This window comes from Lineus longissimus, chromosome 18 (assembly GCF_910592395.1).
Source record: "Lineus longissimus chromosome 18, tnLinLong1.2, whole genome shotgun sequence".
NCBI classification, from domain to species: Eukaryota; Metazoa; Nemertea; class Pilidiophora; order Heteronemertea; family Lineidae; genus Lineus; species Lineus longissimus.
In genome coordinates this window covers 648,009-670,280 of record NC_088325.1, presented here as the reverse complement: position 1 = coordinate 670,280, position 22,272 = coordinate 648,009, and the positions used below count along the sequence as shown (strand labels likewise).

At 43.9% G+C, this 22,272-nt stretch overlaps 2 protein-coding genes across 4 annotated transcripts in view; one reads left to right on the top strand and one right to left on the bottom strand.

Annotated features, from left to right (window-relative positions):
• LOC135502062 (protein amalgam-like) overlaps positions 1 to 15,238 on the bottom strand; it is a 37,240-nt gene extending 22,002 nt beyond the window's left edge. For both annotated transcript variants that reach the window (XM_064794545.1, XM_064794546.1), the window contains exon 1: positions 15,082 to 15,238. In XM_064794545.1, the coding sequence (XP_064650615.1) occupies positions 15,082 to 15,139 (58 nt within the window). In that variant the 5' untranslated portion in view covers positions 15,140 to 15,238. The remainder of the gene's footprint in view (positions 1 to 15,081) is intronic.
• A 1,279-nt stretch (positions 15,239 to 16,517) lies between these two features.
• Positions 16,518 to 22,272, top strand: LOC135502061 (uncharacterized). Of its 2 annotated transcripts, XM_064794543.1 has the most exons (4): positions 16,518 to 16,720; positions 17,897 to 17,983; positions 18,338 to 18,411; positions 19,332 to 22,272. In XM_064794543.1, the coding sequence occupies exon 4, from the start codon at positions 19,349 to 19,351 to the stop codon at positions 20,930 to 20,932; it is 1,584 nt and encodes a 527-aa protein (XP_064650613.1). In that variant the 5' UTR covers positions 16,518 to 16,720; positions 17,897 to 17,983; positions 18,338 to 18,411; positions 19,332 to 19,348; the 3' UTR covers positions 20,933 to 22,272. The 2 variants fall into 2 exon arrangements, with proteins under 2 accessions (XP_064650613.1, XP_064650614.1); XM_064794544.1 differs by lacking the exon at positions 17,897 to 17,983.

Genomic DNA, 22,272 nt, shown 5'->3' with positions numbered 1-22,272 from the left:
AAACGCCATTTTTTATTATTGAAAAATCGCCCATATTTGGAAAGCCCAAAAGCAGCTAATATCGGATGTTGTTCCAGACTGTCTGGTACCAAAATACACAAATAACTAAAAAGAGCACGCTTTATCAAGTCACTGATGTACGCCACTGCGTACATGAATGTAACGGGAGCTGCATCTCACACTCTAAGAACTAGCATTACGCAACATTGAAACATCGTTGCATAATTAGCGCTTATATAGCGATTTGTCACACTTAGATACTGATATCATCACGATTATGCAGAAAAACGCGACCCTGATGGTTTATCAGCCGCGTCTCGAAAACGTATTCCGTTCCACTAATTTCATTGCCTTACATCAGGGAGAAATAACGTTACTTCCTCTTTCTATATCCAACAGATAATATGATGACGCCGCAGCCTAATATTTCATTGTTATTGATGGTAATGTTTTTGTGAGCTATATATTATGACAGTTAGTTTTGTGTTGTTTCTCGCTATATTGGAATATTTGTCATAATGTATCGATGCAAGTAGCCCGATGTTAAGGTCTTGAAACCTGAATTTCAGTTTCGGATACTCTGGCTCGAGCAGTTCTCGGCAAATGCAAAGGATCCAAGTATAAATAACCTGGTTATACCGTTCATTTCAGGAGAGACTGACATGATTAATGACTTGAATTGCTACATCCGCCATTGGAAAGAAGAACGGCGTCTGCATACTTTTTAGGTAATATAAAAAGCAATGTCCATTTGACAGTATTGTACAATATTTTGACAGGTATAATGTACATATACATGCCATGCTCAATTATTAATAGTAACATTATTGCCACTAATTACATTGTATAGCATACACTAACAATAGTAACATAATATAATTGCACTGGTACAATAATGTAAACATCATTTCTTATTCATTAGCCCTGCCGCAATCAAATCAAGTAGAATTGTTTTGGTCCTCATATTGAAGCATTGACAGGGTGTAGCAAAGTTATTAGGCACAAATGGAAATTAGTTTGTTGCAACACGACAAGACAAGATACTGTTTCATCTCATTTAGATCCATCGGAAATACACTGCCATCATACATAGCACAGTTCATCATTCAAAGAAAGTCTCATTCAAAGGCCTGGTTTCAATTTTTATTATATTTTAAGTCGTTTAATCTGATATTATTAAGAATGTGGTCGGACATTTTATTCATACGATTCTGATGCAAGTCACGATTCAGCTGTTTTGGAAGGTGTTTTTTTAGGTCACGGCCGCTCCATGATTAAAAAGAGGAAATGGCGTAGTTTTATCTGCTCGTGCTTACATCGTTTGAACTTGCAACATTTCGAAATACTACACTGGCATATATCTTCGACCATAAATGCAACCCACCCACATTCAGACGCCATAAAATACCATAAAATTGAGCTATCATTTCATAAAACTAATTGAGTCTCCAGAGAAAATACCGTCTAGAACTATTAGAGATACGCTGGGTAATTTGAATGCTGTATCAGTATTTAGCCATAGCAATAAATCACTTGATCGATCGAAGTATTTCGTATTTCGTCGCCACGATTTACTGCCTCCGGATGCGGGCTATCATCACCTGTTATGTTTATGGTGCAGTGGGTGGATGTTATCCGCCTGATTATTGCGGGTTGTTCGATTGTATGTTGGATGAAGTTGAGATCGTAAATCTAGCAATGGTGACTTAGCGGAATCGGCGGAAACAGCCCATTGACAGTATGAGAATACCGATGTCAAATATGAAATATATCGCGATATTGGAACTTTTGCCACATTTGGTCTTCTCTCGACCACGGCAGATGGTCAAAGTGGTCCGAGAAGAACCAAGACCCGCCCCATCATATGTAGTTGTCCTGCCACCACAATTCGTTCCCAGCAGTTTCGTCCCTAAAGCACTATTTGTCACTCTTTTAGAGTATCGAGTATACAACCATGTACACGTGTAGTTTTGGAGCTTACTCCCACTTGACAACAATGCTTGATATTTAATCGTGCAGCCTGCATACAAATGAATTCTAAGCCATGCCGCGATCTACGTGGAAATTGAGGTTTGCAAACCCTTGACATTCCCCTTATTGGCAGCTGTCTGACTTTGAATACGTGTAAACGTGTTGTCTCCGTCTCGTACTATTAGACCGATACTCGAATACTATTTCAGTCGTAAGTAACTCCACTGACTGCTGCCCTACCCTGTCAATGGTCAATGACTCGATGCATCCATATAACAACTGATCACATTTATCAATGCCAGGACATTTTCTTCAGCGGACTGAATTCCCTTCTACACTGTACGTTGTAACGTCAGCTTGTGTGACTGACAACCTTCGACTTCTGAAGAAATGTCAGAAACACAATTTGTCACTGGATTGATATGAACCAGGCCGTTAGTCTCTTTATCCATGCACCTTAACACGCCACTGGACAATAGAGTGGGACTAATTCTCCTGCTGACTCAGTTTACGTTCACACTGACGTCCTGCCACGTGCCTGGGAACCGGCATATACTTGAATTGATAACCCTGATTCACACATACATAAGTACAATATGGCTTCCATTGTCGCGCATTGATCTGAGCAGGTGATGCGGTACGGATATGCTAAGTACCACCGGGAGTAAATATCAATGGGCACAATATACGACAGCATCACTTCAGGAAAATATCAATGAGGTACAACCTTTACAAACACTTCTGTATACGTGTACTCTAGTTTTGTTTCACATTATATACTATGGACATTTTGTACACCATACATGTGGCTTGGTGTGATTTGAGTAGTGTGAGGTGGTGTGATTTGAGTAGTGTGGGGTGCAGGTGTTGGGTATCAATAATTGATGAGTTTGATCAACATTTGGGGGCGGGGGAGATTCATGCATTCAGGTTGTGAAATGTTCACTGGGCGGTTTCTTAAACGCCACGTACTATTATGATAACTGGCTCGATAATACACCTTAATGCCAGCCTATCGGCGGTGAATATCAGTCCTAAAGTCGCCTCCTTTCGTGAAAGATGGATCGGCATGACCTTAAGCTTACAGGTTCGAGCTGTGATGGCCACTGACTCAACCAAGCTCCCTTCACTGGCAGTTTGACCACTGACCGACGAGAATATCCTGGCTTTGGCGAACCATGCAGGCCATTTTCACTACGTTTATTTGTCCTCGTCAGTTGAGACCTATACACCACCCTAAAAGACTTTTCGTGGCGGTCGATGTTGTTAAGATTGTCCTGTAGACCCTTTAACAAGGCTGTGGAACAATTGTAATGGCCTGGGAGCGAGTTGCCTTTGTTTGAAGACAATGATCGTGTACTGGGCTCAGCTCGAATTATCTTAACTGCGAGGTGAGGGGCAAAGTAACGTACATATACAGAACGATCATGTTGATCTGCCGGCGTTTGCGGATCATCATACAAGGACTGGTGTTCACCGCCAGAAAGCCGCCATGAGCTGGATCAAACCAAGCCTATATTCCTCCTAACGATTTTCGATTACTCGAGGATAACAATACATTGGCTGCTACACCGAGCCGCATATTCGTCACATCCCACGCAATGTCCCCAGGGATGCCGGCAGCCCGAGACATGCACACTGATCCTAATGAAACCATCAAGCCCCAGGCTCAATAGCGACGTCCTCAGCCGTCTGCGACCTACACGGAATCGCGATGACAGAATGAAGCACAAGACTTCAATATTGATCCGAGAAATCGCCTCATTGACTGACAGATGTTTATTGGGATTCCTTGTCTGCAGAAAAGATCCACTGGCTGCTATTGTCAGTGCAGAATCCAGAATACTCGTCATCTCAGTCGAGACAGAGATAGCAATGTAAATGGTGGATTAGCGTAGCTCGGGGCAGCACAGGAGGACCATGGATAGATTTCAACAAGGATTTCACCAGACAAAATCCTATCGCTAAGTTGATGTTATCAAGATTTGCCTTTGCTCTGACCACCCTCGGACAATACAGCAGAACATTGGAAATTCAGGCGGAGGTGCGAGCGGGCTTTGTCTGTAGAACAATGGTAATTCAGGCCGAGGTGCGAGCGGGCTTTGTCTGTAGAACAATGGTAATTCAGGCCGAGGTGCGAGCGGGCTTTGTCTGTAGAACAATGGTAATTCAGGCCGAGGTGCGAGCGGGCTTTGTCTGTAGAACAATGGTAATTCAGGCCGAGGTGCGAGCGGGCTTTGTCTGTAGAACAATGGGAATTCAGGCCGAGGTGCGAGCGGGCTTTGTCTAAAGAAAATATTGGGCTACGACTGAATTATTACAACTGCGAGGTAAAGGGGCAAATAAAACATAATGTTCTAGACTACCAACAATATTATTTTACACCCTGTACAGTTCACCGTAGCAAGGTTCGTCCCCAGGAGGTCATAGGCACCCATTGTATGTGTTGCCGCATACTATCATGCATTCAGTAACACTGACAAATCGATATCAGGTTAGGTATCTGGCATGTCTGGTCTTTCATTTTCTAGTCTGATAATCTGGTCATCAATCTCTCGCTGTTTGTTAAGGCTTCATGTCTGTCTGCCTACGGATTAGACACATTGGCTTGGCTCTAACGACCTGGCCACCATGACATCGGGTACCTTCGCATGTCCTAATTCATGCTCGGAAATTGTCGGGACGTAGGCAGAGTTGTAACCATGATAGGTGGTGCGTGATCTGCTTTCCCAGTCCATGTATATTGATCAGGTGATCTCACGATATCGGCAGTCTGCCCTGCCAGTTCTCGCCTGCTATGCATTCACTACTGCACGGATAAATCGATATATTTTGTTAGACAAGTTCTCGCCTGGCATCCTGTCTGCCTATGGATTATACCAAAAATTCATAAGGCGATCTGAACGGTACCCATTCAAGTACCATTCAGAGTACTAGCACACCGAGTTCATCATTATGGGCACAACATTAGCTCATCTCACTCTTCACGTCACTTCAATACATCAAGGACGCATTGACACATTTCACGTGTAGCAAATGCACAGCGAAAGAGCGTTGCCTTGGACTGAGTGCCAACACTCGAAAACATGGCAGTCATTATCAGCCTGGAGAACACTGTCAAAAACATGGCTGTCAACCTTTTTTCGAGAAAAAGTTATTCTCCAGTGGCTTCACCCAATTTCCAAAATGTTTATTCAATACAAACAGACGCATGCTTCTCGCAGTAATTAGCATTTGAATAGAACTAATGAGACAATTAGATCGTATGAAATATTGAAACACGTGGCTAAGACGCTATTTAGAGAGTTAGAATAATCCTGGTCGCGGCGTCCCCAGCTGCTCGATTTGTTATAAAGGTGCGGCGCGATGACTGCGATATTGTCACAATTAACCGTTCTCTGTCTGAGTGAGTGCGTAGCAAAGTATGAAATGCTCTCTTGGCAATGATATGCATTCGTGGTGCTGCTGACATTGATATGAGAATCAGGAGCCTTTCCTTTCGGTGCGCCGACAAAAGTGACGACACAAAAATCACACAGCCATATTTTGGAACCGCGATTGCACAACACGACAGATGAGTTCAACTCTCGTTTACGGTTCGACCGTGAATGAATGTGGAAACCGTTTCACCCCGGTTCCCCAAAATTAAACTCGGTCCTTGGTACATCAAGTCATTCAGGCCAGTAGATGCAGTGAGTTAATGCAAGAACCTCCTTGTTGATGGGAAGAAAGATCAGATTGCGGTTATGAGGCTGGCGCTGTATTTCATGTTTTTGCGGAATATAGTCAGAGAAAAGTATAGAGATGTAGCATATCTCGCGCATGAATATGCCCCTCCCCCCCCCCCCCCCCCGATATTCTCTTTCCGAATTATATGATAATGATGCCCCTTTGTTTCTCGCGTCTCATTTGCTGGACTGATGTGAATCCATAAAAACGTCTGTTTCCAAGAGCACAGTTGAGGCTTGTGTTTGATAAACTAATCATGATATTGCTCAGGGCAGGACAAGCGACGAGCAGATAAACCTTACAGAAACAAGAAAAACTTCCCCGACTCTTCGAATCGATGATCTTTGTCCGATGATTTGCAGGGTCTGGCGCCTGCACCAAAAAAGGACATCCACCGCCCATCGCGCAATGAATCAGAGAGCTTTTTACTTCCCCGACTCCTCGAAGCGATGACCTTTATCCGACGATTTGCAAGTCTGACGTCTGCATCACATGAAGGACTTGCCACGCGACCAAAGGATGGTGATTAGCCCGTCCCATTACGTCAGAGTAGGTTTGTCACATCCCTTTGTCTGTGTGCGGGTAACTGAGGACGCTTGCTGGACCTGGGAGTGCTGGTCGCCATCCAAGGACAAGAACTTATGGCTCTGGCACTCACATCCCGGAGAAGCAATGCCCCAGATGGCAGAGAATCAGGCAGGCCTTCCATTGCCAGTGCATATGATGTCATATTGTCCCTGTCACCAGATGGACACAGCTTCTGGAAAACGTACCAATGAGCACAAATTTTGGCTGGTTTTCTTGTGAGGCAACCATTCTCCAGGCCTCAAGAAGGACTATTCAGGGCAGGCTGCTCGGTAAGTTGGAAGGCCTGATGAGATTCTCGGGAGTCTTGGGAATGGATTTTCCAAGGTGACCCAGGGGACTTGTGTCGTATTTGGTATCACCAAGCTTGATCCAGCGCTTTGCGCGGATGGCTGTATTCTCCCACTTTGCCGGTCACCTCGTCCGCCATATTTCTGCACACCCTTGCTAAGCTGACTCCAGCATTTCGCAATACCGTGCCGGCGTTGGTGGACATCCCTTTGTTAGATGGAGAGTAACAATGAACACTTATCAAGATGATGCTGTAATTAATGAGAGTGTTTGATCCTGTATGAGCGGGGATTATTTGATGTAAAATGCCACAAATACACGCACATCTTAGTGTAGAAAGTCACCGTTAGAGTACACTTTTTCTTCTCAAAACTACATGGATACTTTGAAGCTAGTCATCACGATTCCCTAAGGAGAAATAAAAATGTCACAGCGCATCAACTCCAACCACCCTGCCACCTGCTACTTTCATCCTCCTGACCCGGTTTCTCCGTTTCCATGGTAACATCCTCAACATTGATTCAGCCGTGGTACATTAATATGTGTTCCGCGATTGTGTGCTTCCTAATGGCACTTCACCGGATTTATCTCACGTGGCTGTGCTTTACGATGTCGCAAAATGCAATCTTCATTGATACTCATTCGCGCTTTATCTTTCCGTTTAAAATGACATACAAGAAATAAATGGATTTCATCTTCAATTTAACATTCCTACCATTTCAACTTTTCATTACTCACAGCAGGGATGTTATAAAAATGACATTCAGCCCTTTGTCTACGAAATGCATATGACAAGGAAAGGTTCTGTATCCGTCACACCTGGCCCGGAATGCCTCTTGGTGGACTGTTCTGTTCAGCTCTGAACAAGGTCACACGTAAGGTCATTCAGTGCAATCTTTGTGGGCGTTTCAACAAGTAACGTATCGATATTGATAATCATAGGTCATATTGATGTCGACTGAATATACAGGGTATGTGCTGTGTCGGGTTGGCGTGATGATATTGAATGTTTCATCACAACAACAAAATTACCGTCAATCACATAGCAACCAGGAATATGATATGAAACTTGATGCATCTGCTTTTTAATATGCGGTATTTCTGAAGGAAGTGACTACTTGGCAAGCCCGGCTTACCAAACAGCGACTTTTTCTTGTCCTGAATGGAGAGCCGAACTCATTAATATTAAAGTAAAGTCTCCAGCTCGCCAAACAGGGTAGATTTGTTACCTGTTTGGCAAGCCCGGCTGGTCGAACAGGGTGGCTTTTTAGTCTGTTTGGCAAGCGGCTCTCCAAACAGGACAAAAAAAGATGCCTGTTCGGCGAGCGGCTTGCCAAATTGACCCGGCCATTTCTGAAACACTTTTATTTGTAATGAACTGCAGTTTACTGTCTGCAGTGTAAATGCACTGTGCGTCAACGAATCCTCATCTGAATTCAGCGCCCGTGACTGCTTGTATTGGGTTGGTGCACATGGAAGCCGTCAGAGAGCATTAAAAAACCATATCATTCGTTGTTTAAATTGAAATGTTTTAGAACAAAAATGTATCCTTCAGCAGTTTTATTATTTCACGGACTGGGAGGTTGATACGCCAAACTAGATACGTCAGGAACAGAAATAGGAAACAGAATTCTGATATAAATAGTAACATTCTGATAATGCTATTCAGACGTTTATTAATGCTTGTCAAACAGCGATATTGAAAGGGGAGCGTCGCCAATTCATAGCGTGATTATAATGGTTAGCGCGAAAACTGTGTCAGGCAACTGCATGTATTAATAATGCTTGGTTAGTTGATACCTCCCGGACAGTGGTCGCGTTCAGTCCGTCCGCGTATTTTTGCCATGATATACGAAATTGATTGGATAGGTAATGGATAACTCTTAGCCTTATACGACATAAAATACAAAAATAAGAGTAATTAGACATTTGTAGACTCATCTACCCAGGCTAGAAAACAGAAGGAATTGATAACTTTTATCAACATACTAATACGGAACACCTTTCTGAGAGAGTTTCAATGGAGACATTTATGCAGTTTACTCCTAACACTGCTCATATACGATCGACAAATACGGCTGACCGTTAAGGTTAAAGTTGACTGCATCAACAGAAACTTCAGAGCTCTATCGAATTCTATCTTTTTGTGAACTTAAAAGTTCATATTCCATTTTTTATTCACGTGTATCTAACATTTCGTCTTAATTCGCTCATAAACCTCTACTCCCCTCTCCCCGCCCGCATGTTAGTATCGAATTCTCTCTTTTCGATTACTTTAAGTTCATTTTCGCATCTATCATGTATTTCGCCTGTATTTACGCATACGCCCCTGTCTTAATGATGACTAGACGAGCACCAACCTCACACCAATAATCACTACTAACATTAATTTGAGTTTGAATGACTATTCAATATCTACCTGTCGCGTTCTGTCAAAGCTATGAAACAAATTAGTGCCGTGACAAACCATTAGACGCTCAAAGATGCAGGTCAAACAACACTAGGTACAGAAATAGTTTCGGGGCACAAGGGGAAGATTCACACACAGATACTTCGCGCACAATAGCAATTATTCCGAGCCATATAGGACATGTGAGGTGAGATCTGCTCAATATAGCAACCCCGAGGCAGAATAGGGGTCGAAATAGACCTTTGCTACATATTAGTGCCTCTGTGGAGACTTGAAGTGACTGTGTTCGTGAACTCGTAAGGACAAGTCAGAGTTTCATCGAGGGTAACGAACTCAGTGGAGCTCAAGCATGTTGGGGACGAACAGGGCAACTCACGAGTTTAAAGTGATCCTAACCCGGACTTTTAGTCGGGTTTTTCTCATCGGACGATTTGAATGAGTGGATATTTTTGTCAAACACAATCTTGGAATCTCTCCGCGTGCAACACTGTCACTGTCACTGTCATTTTATGTGTGTGTTTCCATCACAACGATATTTGCAAGGAACACTTGACATACGTCCAATGAAATGATTACATTCTTTAACCTTCCAGTCAAAACGATAACTCAGCTAAATTCAGCATCATTCGCGAGTGTGTCAGTGTTGCTAAGTTGTACCCGGGAGCTGTTTGGGGGCGAATGGAGTAACCTTTCGGTTAACATTATAAACAAACATTGCGGGGTGAAATGAAACTGTCAGGTTACATGTGCATGTATTTAACTCGGTGCCATCTCATCTTCCTGGTGCATCGAGTGGGTGATATGAATAAAGGCTAGCAAATGCTTTTACTTCAATTTTGTACAGAAAGACCAAGTGTAAATGTACATGGAGTTTTAGATAAAAGCATTTACTACTCTTTATTCATATCACCCAATGTCTCCAGCCAAAGCCATCACTCTCTACACGATGGGTGTCATGGTGATTTAGCAGCATGAGTCGGGTCTTGCATTCGACTTGCATTCCAGCAAATCCCATTTATTCGTACATGTTTAATTTCAATTACATTCATCTCACTTTTGATTAGCCCAATTTTCAGAACGTGCAGTCTAATTTTAAACAGTTAGCTCCATCATAACTTACTTTTATCTATCAATCAAAACATGAAATCATGAATTGCGAATCAACGGACTCTTTTAATACTGCTACAAGCATTTTTCGTTTTTACTCAGGTTTTGTTTCATTCGGCCTCGTTCAAGAGGCTTACGTTCGGTGTATTCTATTGCTGAAGACATGCAAAGACAATGCCTGGATCGAGGCTGGCTGCCCAGACAAGTAGGCCTACCAGACTGTTTCAGGGGTGTAATTTGAACAGCTCCGCCGCACTCGACCTGCGAGTTGATTTGTTGAAGACGGAACACAAGTAGATTATAGAGGTAAGTTATGCCGAAAACCATGTATCGTGACAAAACATACCACCAAACCTATTATCTATCAATTAGGCGTGTTTACCGTAGCTCTTAAGTGCAGACAGCTTGCCTGATAATTCAGTTCCTCACTGACAGATGATGAGCTATAAAGTATAACATCAACGTCTATCCCGGTTTGCATTCTAAAAGTGCTTTTCCTTGCTTGCAAATAAGCGAGAGTGATGCGGGGGGCCGACCTTTGAATCAATCTGTTCGCTTCCTGGAAAACATTATACTCCTCTGACCCCGCGAGACCGAAACGCTCCGATTGTTCTCAAGGCTTTCATAGTTTACTTTGACGCCAAACGAAAGCGAAGAGCACTTTCTACTCCTGTGCCTGGTTGTTCAAAGCAAGTCTGCCACTAACGCCGGCATTAACTTAACTGGGCGTAAGGTCTAAAGGACTTAGGAGATAACACCAAGCTATGTCAGAGTCTTTCAAATAAGTTATTTACTTGAAAGACTCTGGTTAAGTTAACGCCAGCGTTAGCGACGTGTTTCGGCCAACCAGACCCTTGACGTTTGGGCGGCTGCCCGCAAAGCACGGAGCACTAGCTCTTCACAGCTGCAACTCATCCGGAGTAAGTGTAGAAATGTCAAAAAACGCTTTAAGATTTCTTGTGTGTGTGTGTGGGGGGGGGGGGGGGGTTCAAATGCAGATTCCGTGGATGCCTGTGGGCGACCAAAAGCTGTTTTACCCTCAGGCCTGAGTGACAGGTTTATAAACTGTCTTCCATCAAGGCCAAGAATTCCACTCTCGTTGTTGACATCTAACTTTTTAGAGAATTGTTTGGACTCGCGAGAGGAAAGTGGTTTATACAGCTCCTGACCTGATAAACCATCTCTCATCGTGTCGAGGAGGCCATTAAAAGATCGGCTCCGTATATCAATGATTTCACACCACTTGCACAGCCGTGTGACGGTTTTTTTCTCGGCCTAGTTCTATAAATTACCAGTTTATGGATTAAACAGCATTGTAAGATTGAAAAAGGTTATAGATAGCAGTATAATAGGGCTCCAGTTCGCCTTGTAGTGCAGTGTGTGGGATGTGGGCGGACCGTTGAAATAGGGCGTTTACGTATTCTTGTACGTTCACATGCTTGTGTCCCAGTCAGTTGGGCCACCAAGGCACCATGGTTAACCCCGTGCCGATTCGCCAAGTCAGGTATCAGGCCCAATCAGAGGTTTTGATGGCTCGTGGTGGCCTTTCCTTGGACGAAGCCACTACGCATCTTTTCCCTTACCCGCAGTTAAAGGAATTCATGCAGGCCCAGCCCAATACACGGTCTGTTGTCTCTAAGCAAAGAGCGTACGCACCAAGGCCTTTATTTCCATCGTTCTACTGTTTTATCAAGGAGATATCCGGGGAAATCCTGATGACATCGACCCCCACGAAACGCGTTTTTATGGGAGTCGGTAGGCCCAAATCAACAATGGTAAATAATCGTAATGGCAATGGGTTTTTTTGTCTTCAATCAGAATCATGGCCAACAAGGAACATGCTAAGGCGCCGCGCAAACGAGTAATGTAAATCGCAACTACCTATGATTATAATCGCTGCTCTGTGCGACGATCTCTCGTCTGCGGGTGAAACCCTTTTATCACTCGGTTTGATACTGACCCGCAGATCGCTGCTATGACAACCACAAACGAGCGATTTTCGTCGCATGCGATTTAAATCGCAGGTCGGAGCGCTCTTGTTGCTTGTCTACGAGGCGTTTTAGTCTCCTGTTCAATGAGTACGCGTCTGTGTTAAGGCTTATTAAACGCCAATATCCATAAATGATGACAAATTATGAGATGAATTAGACAGAAAACTAATGGCGTTTTTCATAATTGCCTGAAGCTTGATGTGTAAAAATCAATCATGCTCCGCGCCTAATATGGCCGAAGTCGAGCTCACCTCATTCAACTATATAATTACAATGTATTATCGACAGAACGAAAAAGGAGAAAAAAAATCATAATTCTATGATATGTTAATGCTGTCTGGACGTCGCACCCGGGAACCTGGCTCCAGATGGTGTGATACAAAATATGAACGCAAGACGGAATAAAAACATATTGATTTTGTTTATCATGCGAATGGTCCCATTCTATGGTGATATAATGGTTTAACCCATCCATAGCATGTGGATAGTTTTGCTATGTGCTAGGCTATATTTACCCTCCCTGAACAAGTCCCAGCCCACCTTAGAGGGAGACTTAAGTCCGGAGCTAGGGGGTTCAAACTGGTCATCTTCTGGTGTCTAATATGCAGAGTTTCGAGACTTGGCGAGTTTCATTCGGCATCAAATAGCGAGTTTTCGCAAAACACCCGAAATGCAAACCTGAATGTCTACATGTATCACATTGTACGAGCTCGATGTTAAACAGAGTCTGGTGGACTGCTTTGAATCTGAAGAAGCCATGAAATGTTTGGACCAAGTGCCAAAGATACAGCGAGATACAGCACTCATTTGAAGTAATTCAGAGCGCTGCTCAAGGCCACAGCCTAAGTACTCTAACCCTGATAATAAGAATCTGGCATAATAAGAATCTGGCATCTTTCACCACTACCAGGATCATTTGAAGGCAGTACGAGATGGAAAATGTTTTGTGTTGCATTACGGAGGTAAACCGTTCGTGCACATTGATTTTATTGGTGGTACAGCAAAATAGGAAAAACTACTTTCGCTGTGCAGAAACGACGGTGGATAAAGGTACCAGTCTGCCAAAAATAAATACGTGCCAACATGTTTGGGAATGGGATTAAACTGGAGAATTCCTACGACGACCATTCCTGCGTCGTAAATAACTTACAAAATACGTTAATTTTTTATTAAACGGGATTTATTAGTGTTGGGGCCGTTCGATTATTTGAGTCTTAGTCATAGATTAGTATATTTTATGTAACAATGGTAACTGCATGCTGAGGAAAAAACGCTTCTTAGAGCTAACGCTGGCGTTCGTCTTTAACGCCGATTTGGCAACTGGGCCTGGCCTTGTCGTGAGCGCGGTGCATTAACTGAGGTTTATGGATCTCCGATCGCTTCTGGCGTGGTCCAAACTGAAGTGTGTTGACTCGTGACATCACTCGGCAGTGTTTTCTGCCTATCGTCTTTCGTGGCATCAAGTAATTTTGAGATGATCCCTTTGACACCTGGGCATATCATACAGTATACCAACAACTGTGAAAAGGCACCGCCAATTCAACTAGAACGTGTCTCTGAAAGAAGACGACTCGGCTGGCATATATCTGAGCCGCGCTGAAAAAAGTAACCTAAAACTATTGACACTTGGCAGTGGATTTGTCAGTTGAGGAATGCATGGGTTCTTTATGGAGTATTTTGACAAATATTCCATTATGAATATGAATAAGATAGGTCGTAACACGGACCTCCATGATCGTAAATACTAGTAGCCTGACGAGAGTAGGTCATGTCCTGATGTCAATGTATGTAGGGAAATGATTATTTCAAATAAAGCTGTTTTATGGCGTTTTCGTATACTAAAAGTATGAATACCTTTGGGGAGGATAGGCAATTTAGATATACATTACCACCAAATGATATGCTACGTGTGTAAAGGGGCGTGCATGTAGCTATAGCGAGGGGGGGGCAGGGGCTAATATCCACCAGAAGTCGCCAAAAATATTTTGGACCATGATGTTGGCCGAAAAATTGAAAAAGCGTAACCCCCCCCCCGAGCCTTGCTACGCTCCTGATGGGAGTTTGGGGGTTTGAGTTGAAGACACACACGTTCTCGTAAGGGCCGGAGACATCAGACGGCGGTTCTATTACACGATCATAATCTAAAGCATTCTCCACAAAGACGTGATACATTATAGGACCACACCACCACACTACTATTACGCGCGGAGTTCCATGAACAACGATTGAACAATAGGGTAGGACTTCTTCTCAAGGGAATTAAATGTTCTGTACACCGTCTCATGCAAACCATGCACAATCAGGCGCCGCACGTGCTATAGCGCTTCATTTTCACCTCTGCGTTCAAATTAACACGCATTGTATGTATATGAATATTTTGCCGCGAATTGTTGTGGCGCCAGGCTGGTGTGAAAAATGAGTTTGGATCAAGGTATAAAGCTTCATCATGTGAACGTGTACAGTGGGATTCAGACCACGTATTGACATATGAATAGCGATGTATACGCTGACATACGGTAACACAGCTTCGACAAATCGATTTTTTGAAGTTATTTACAGCAAACGTCAAGATAATATCGGGATATTGTTCGATTCCTGATGTTTTTCTCGCTGATATAATGATTCAAACAACAGCGATGATTTTACGTCTGTGAAAAGGTTGGATTTTTAGTCACCCTCCTCAAAAAACTGACCGAATGATTGCACTCACCAAATGAGGCTACTACGGTTTCACAGTGACCTTACCAATCCGTGTTGCCACTATCAATGCCATACCGTTTACCTTCCTCCATGTTAAACAATAGATTATAAGCAATCAAATTTTTAAAAAATGATATTTTTTGGAGACGGAGACAGATGTCAGTCAACCGCCTGGTTGACACCGACCGGCGTCTGCCAGCAGAGACGGGAGATGACGCGCCGATTCTGACAAGCAATGACAAGCTCGCCAAGAAAACGTGAATAAAGCACACAGCAGCAATTATAAAGCCTACTTACCTTCTATAGTTAAAGCCATGAACGCCAGCAAACATATCCAAAATATATTCCTCTCCATTTTAAGTGTCCATGGACTGATAATCCGAACTGGAATGATTTTACAAATAAATCCGCGCGTGTTTGCTCTCAGAACGCACCATGCGTCTTGCTCGACGGATTATACTGCGCATGTGTCGAGTTCCCGCGAAAACTCATCAATATTCCACCTCGCCGCCTGGTGCCATTTGCCACATCTATTTAGTAGAATGTGTATTTTCCAAAGCAATGTCACTGGTATTGATTTGTGCTGATGGTGAGGATGGTTATGCACCGCAGCTCCATCTCTGGTGAAAAACAATGACACACGGGGCGTCGGACATCTTCAACATGTTCGACTGTCGAACATGGCTGGAGTGTCTCTGTGCCCCGAAACTGACTACTCGGTGATCAGAGTCAACCTATGTACCGGTATCCGAAACATGATTATGCTAATAGACCACCGGTGGTATCCAAAACAATGCTTTGATTATCATGCACCTCACAAGAGCTAGCGGGTTGAGCGGCTGCGAAACACCGTTGTCGCCATCTGACGGGCAGAGGGGAACTGAACCTTCAACGGTTGAGACGATAACGCAGGTTGGCATAGGTCCCCGTGATTGATTGAGTAATTGATCGAATGATTGAATGATTAATTTGTTTATTTACTGATTGGTCTGACAACAGAAACAGGCTTGGCAGACCGAATGCGCGTGCGCATCACTGGTCTTGGGTCTCCCAGCCTGGAAGTGCGTTTTCAGTTCGTTGGGTCATGTCAAGAGGTGACACCTTCGCGTGCCCCTGCTTTACAATCCCCAGCCACGCTAACACCCGCTTGCTACAACTGTCTTGTACCCTACATGTATAAATCCGCAACGAAACGTGTATGGAAGCACAACCTTTAAGCACATCATTAAGTCGAAACGTTCGTCATACATGAAATAAGTGTGTGTCGTATCGTAGCGGGGTCTACACTCCAGCTATCTGTGAGATTTCAAACTTGTGAATGTAAAATTAGTCCAATAATTGTCCAACTGTTCTGTTGTCGGCTAAGTAACTGGCAGAAACTGGTGCTGTGGTTCAAATTCTGGCCATCGACTGAGCTGATCGACCACGAGTCGGAGCGTGTGACGGAAGCGGAAAGGCTCAACACACAACATGTCACTGCTTGGCTTGCAACATAACGTCATCCTGAGGAAATCAGAACGTAGGGCCCTTCATGTCCCTGTGATCCAGATAAATCAATTATACCAGGTGGAGCGTTGAGCTCAGTGTTTTCCCGCGCCTGTTATAAGCTGATAGCCATGACCTGCTGGTATGTAGACCTATTGGCCTACTGCATTACCATTCAGCACTTGATATGTCAGGGGTTATATAATTGGCATAGGCAAAGGTCTATACAATACACGTATGTACAGAACTTGGTGTTAGGCCTATACTCTCATGCCAGGTGTCTCGACCGCACATAGGCCAACACAGCCTTCGGCTGCCGTGATCTAAACCTGCGTTCCACTTCCACATACATCATCACCACGGATAGTTTGTCTTTGTTTCTCCTAGTGATTCCTACGTCAATCGAGATACCGGTATTGAAAACAACTGGTGCCAGGATGAGGATAGTCAGGTATGTCCCCATGCGTTTCAGTAGAGAGATAGCTAGGCTGCCTACTGGAACGTGGAAATGTGTGTTGTCAGTGGAAGGGATTGCTCTTCTTCTTACGTGCCTTTGAACCATGTCAGAGGGAGTTTTGGAAAAAGGAGAAGTACCAGTCTTCACTTGACTACGCGGCCGAGGGTTCACTCTCACTTCACGACAGGCACGTGTGACATTATTTTACGTTATGTTATTGTCAGCGGGGGAGGGGGGGGGGGGACGTGTGTGGGTGTGTGCCCGTGCGTGTGTTTGTCAGTCAATTGGGGGGGGGGGGGGTATTGAGCTCTTATTTCCACATGTCTGTGCCCTCACTACCCATCTGGACTCGGGTATGATTGACCAGATCTTACTGGGCGGGGGGGGGGGGGATCAGGCCTTCGATTGACAGATCATCTCTAGTGGAATGCGATCAATGATCTAGCAGACCCTGGCACACAATCGTCCCTCTAAAGTTCTATGGTCACAGGAGTGTAAATTAACAGACGGGGGTATGTAGGGTACCTGTGTGCACTCCCGCTCACCTAGTTTTTTAACTTGGTCCATGATGTCGGTCTATCTGGAATGAGGTCAATTTGACGACATCAACAACGTTTTTGCGGGTTTCACTCCAAAATGTTCCCAAACTTTATCGATTTTTAGGCGTAAGTGCTGAATTTATCGGCAAATTCATTGGGAAGTGTGATTAACGACCAATATTCATATAGTCGCCTCAATATTGCGCAGCAAGTCTACTACGTCTGGCTGTATTTTATGTTTCAATTGTGGTGGCATGTGAATGGGTACAGACAAAACGAGGAGTTCGCATGGGGCTGGCGAATGGCAACTTGCATATTTGGTGAAGGAGATGAATTTGCATTGTGTCTCCAGATCCGTGTCACGGGATTGTAACATCATGACATTACATCGAATGCTTGTGCCGTATTTGGTAGCATACCGTGTAGGATTCCAGCATAGATTGATAATGCGAGGTAAAACCGAAAGGAATTTCGGAGTTGATGAGTTTGTTCTGATTTATACGGTGGCCTGTTAGGAACACATGTATATTTGTATGTATTGTAGCCTACATTTGTAGTTGTGTTAGGGGAACTGCTCAAATGGACACTACGATGATTGACACTCTTTATTTTCCTTCTGCCTACTCTTCAGGGAGTTCCTAGGCTCACGTCCCAGGATCTACTGACTCTCTCTCTGAGGTTCTCTCTCAAGGGGAAAGAAATCCACTTTGATTTCTGGGTACGTTAGCTGGCCTGAATGCAATCACTGAATCAGTCAATCATGTCAGTGCTCTCCACAAGGCCATTTGTTGGGGCGTCGCATGACAACTTAGCACCCTACTTTGGAAGCAGTCACACTACCATGCTCTCAAATTTGGTAAAAAATGATTTCTAATGGCCACCTACCTTAAATTGCTGGCCACTCTACCTGTTGCACAGTGGCAAAGCTTCTTGAGTATCAAGGATACCACCCTACTTTGAGAAAATCCTGTGGAGAAAACTGCGTGTATGAATTTACACCTGTTGGTACAGTGTTCACTGAGTAAACACCAACATCCAGTGTGTAGGCCTAATGGCTGTTCTCTTTCTTCAGGTGCATCTCATGTTGAGAGTTACAGTAGGTCTTCATAGTGAATGATACTGGCCTGCCTCTCTTCCAAAATCAAGGTGAGTGACTCGTCTTTTCACCCACTCTTGTCATCGTGAGCTTCTACTGTGATCCTAAGACTGAGAGCAAAGTGTGTGACTGTCACATCTGCGTGTCTTATACATGTATATGCTTACAAATGTCACTAAGCTTAATGTTTATGATTTGGTCACCTGCACAGTCCTGGGAAACCTATGGCTACTCTACCAGGGGCATACGTTTTTGGTCGGGGGGGGGCAAGTCTCTCTCTGGTTGGGGGAGGCAAAATTACACTTTGTGAATTGTTTTCTTCCGGCCTGACAAATGCCGTCCTTAAAAGAGATGTGTCCTGATTACAGAGGTGAAATTGAATCAATGGAAACAACCAATATGGGAGCAAAACCAGTGTCCCTTATAGGGAGCTGTCCTGCTAATAGAGGTGTCCACTAAAGGAGGTTCTACTGTGCCTTACCCTCATAGCAGTTGTCTGCATAGTGCATGGCCCCATCGACATTGTGTGTGACCTGCCTGAAAGGTTCTGCAAATAAATCAACACTGACAAAGACTTAACTTGAAACTTTTAATCCTGTCTCAATAAAACTTCTTTATATGACTAAAATTTATTTAATTTACTTTTCCAAAATAACCCGCAGTTATTTTTATAGGCTTTTTAGCTCACCTTTCGGGAGCTTATACGATACCAGGGTGGTGTCGTCGTCCACCGTAATCTGTCCATGGAGCAGGCTTCTTTACCGCTGTGGCTAGATGGCTGAAACTAAGCATGATGGTATCTTACGGCAATATGCCCGGAGATACTTTTTGTTTCCACGATTTGACCTACTTCCTGCTCTCCAGGGACCATCTTGAAAATCAGTTTTTGTTCACAGCAAGTGACCCCTTTGAGTGACGGCATGCTCGTTTGAGTGACATCGCCTCAAAAAAGTCTATCTTTTACTTGCAGGGTTATTCTGACACAAGATGAATACCCGGGCGCTTCTCATCATTGCCAAGACGAATTGGGATGGAGCCCACTGCTACCTTAGCTACGATCCAATAGGTCACAGAATCCTCCGACCTGTCACCTTCGATCCTGGTGAGTCTCTCGCCAATGCAAGGACAAAGTCACTTCAGTGTGAAACGCCCTTGGAAATCGGACTTTGGTACAAATTCGCACTGAAGGAGTCTTTGCTTACCAGCGTCACAGATGCCGTCACTTTACTGCCGCACAAGAATGACGATAGATTTGTTGATACAAACATCGTGAGAGTAGATCGTCCGGACATATCCTGGATGCCGCAGAATTTCGATATCATGTATGAGACCCAGAATCGTTCGTCGCTTTTTACAATCCTGCTGACTCTGGCGAAATCGAGCATTGAGGAGATATTTCACCCGACCAAACTCATCGATTGTAAATACGTCAACAAAGGAACCGACTGTCCGTCTGTTGGTGTCCTTCAATGCTTCTTAGGGCAACTCGGAGCCTGTCCGGCGGTTTCGAAGGAAAGAAAACCCAAGATAGAAATCCATGACGAAATATCTGATAAGACTTACAGATTCCCATTCACTGCTCAGAACGCCGATGGATTTGCAAATTTTATAAATTCGAATAACCGCCCAGAGGAGCCCGTTTTGTTACTGTTCAGTACCGGTAGACCGTGGACGGGTTACAACGCTGATGAGCCTTATGATCCACCTCGTTGTTACGTCTTGTGTGTGGGTCTCGTTAGGAAGTATCTTCCACGTGCTTTCAATGCAGGAAGCGCTTCACAACCGCTGATGCATGGTGGGTATTCAGAGGATCCCGAGTTCCATCCTGGCTTGTTGCAACCGCTGCAGTATGGAGGGTTTGCCGATGACTTCCAATCTGGGGTTATGCAGCCTTTGCGGAGTGAAGGGTACCCTGAGGATTTCCAACCTGAAACGTTGCCACCACTACCGTCGGGAGGTTATCCTGGGGAATTTAACCCTGGCGCGTTGCAACCGCGACGAACCAGCGGATATCCTGGGGAGTTCAACCCTGGCGTGTTGCAATCTCTTCCCAGCGGAGGTTTTGAATATGATGTTGAGGAATTCTATCCGGATGTCCAGCCGAAACGTAAACCTACCCTACGTAGGACCTACCCCGGAGAGATGCCAGGTGATTTCCAGCCGAGACATAAACCTACCCTACGTAGGACCTACCCCGGAGAGATGCCAGGTGATTTCCAGGCGAAACATCAACATGAAGGGTCCATTCAGTTCAGTGTTCCCACAGAAACACCGGTGGGTAATGCCTTACAAGAGTTCCGCCGCCAACCCCGAGAACGTACCAAATCCATGCACGCACACAAATTCAGACGTGAATATCTGTCGCATCATTTTTACTCCGGTATGTCCATGCAAGAAAACCGACCAGGGCCTTTTATGCCGTCGTTTCGACATCACGAACGTCGGAACTCGATGCCTGAGCTTCATCCTTATCAAAGAAGGAGGGCCGAGTTCCATCAGCAGCAGTTTCTGCAAGATCGTGAGAGCGGCCAGTTCACGCAGCCATTTTATGACTATGATGATGAATGTTAGGACTTGCGAAAATTCTTGCAAAAATACTTGCGAAAAGTAACATTCCTGTAAACTTGGGATAGCTGCCATTTTTTTCGTTTTTTTGTATAATTTCACCTTGGTGTGCTTTTGATTTAACGACGACCTGTAACAGTCATTAGATTTATATCTTTTTTACTGCCAGATATTTTTGCATTTATAAATAAGGCCAAAACGTGAAAAAAAGGATGCAAACATCCCGGATTTTCACTCTGTTCTACTCAAAGCTGAATTAATCGCATTCATAAATAGCGCCCCCATTCTTGCAAGGACATACCCGGGCTTCAATAGAACAACATGTGAATTATTGTACCACCGGCTTTGATGTAATGGGTCTGATAATCCCAGGGATTATGCTGTGGTGAGTAGTCAATTCATATGCGACATGTCCATGGAGAGCTAATTAGTTCTAGGTCCATTTTATGAACAGTCAGTACTGCACGCCAACTTGCCAAAATTGGCAGTGTAAATTCTTTTGTGCTTTTTTTCAAATCATTTGTGCTTAGCCTTGCGCTGTCAAGTTTTGATTAAGCCAGTGTTTTAGATACTTCTGAGAGAACAGTGAGGTTTCGCAACCGCCCGGTTAGGCCCTTCGGCGACGTTTATCTATTGTTCAGGTAAACTCACACAACAGATGAACGTCGTCGTAGGGCCTAAACGGGTGGTTGCGAAACCTCACTAATATCTTTGTTCGACTGCGTTTTCTGTTTGAAATGGTCAAAATATTTAGCCGGTTGAAGGGCGTCTGTACAAAAGGCCTGTTTCACGTGTAATAGGCCTATGTGAAACAGACGCACCGAAACTGACTAAATACCGTCTACACAGTATATGTTTGTTGTGTCCTCGAATGGACTTATACAATGCATAGGTTAAAGTTTCATAAATATATATTTTAGATCAGAACGTACAAGATGAAGAGTACAATTTATGTTTTGATACTGGAATTTTACAGCTCCCAATAGGAGCCTCAGTGTTTCATCAAGTTTGAAAAATGGGTTTAAGTCTTTGCTTCCACTGTACTGTAGTTTCACTGATATAAGACCATTTCTGACATCTAATTCAAGCTTCATGTTCTATATGGTCGTTCAATGGTGTTCAGTATGTTCAGTTTGAATAGATAATGGGGTCGTCGACTTCCAGTTGTCGTATGGTTATGGTATCATCTTCTGGCTGGGCCCTTTGTTTCGATTTCGTTAGTATCAACTGGTCTTACATCAGTGAAGCTTGAGTATAAACGGTTCGAAGTTATTCAGAAGTATGTTTCGTTGGCGTATAGATTTACTGCTGAATTTTGATAATAAATACAATATAAATAATCGTTA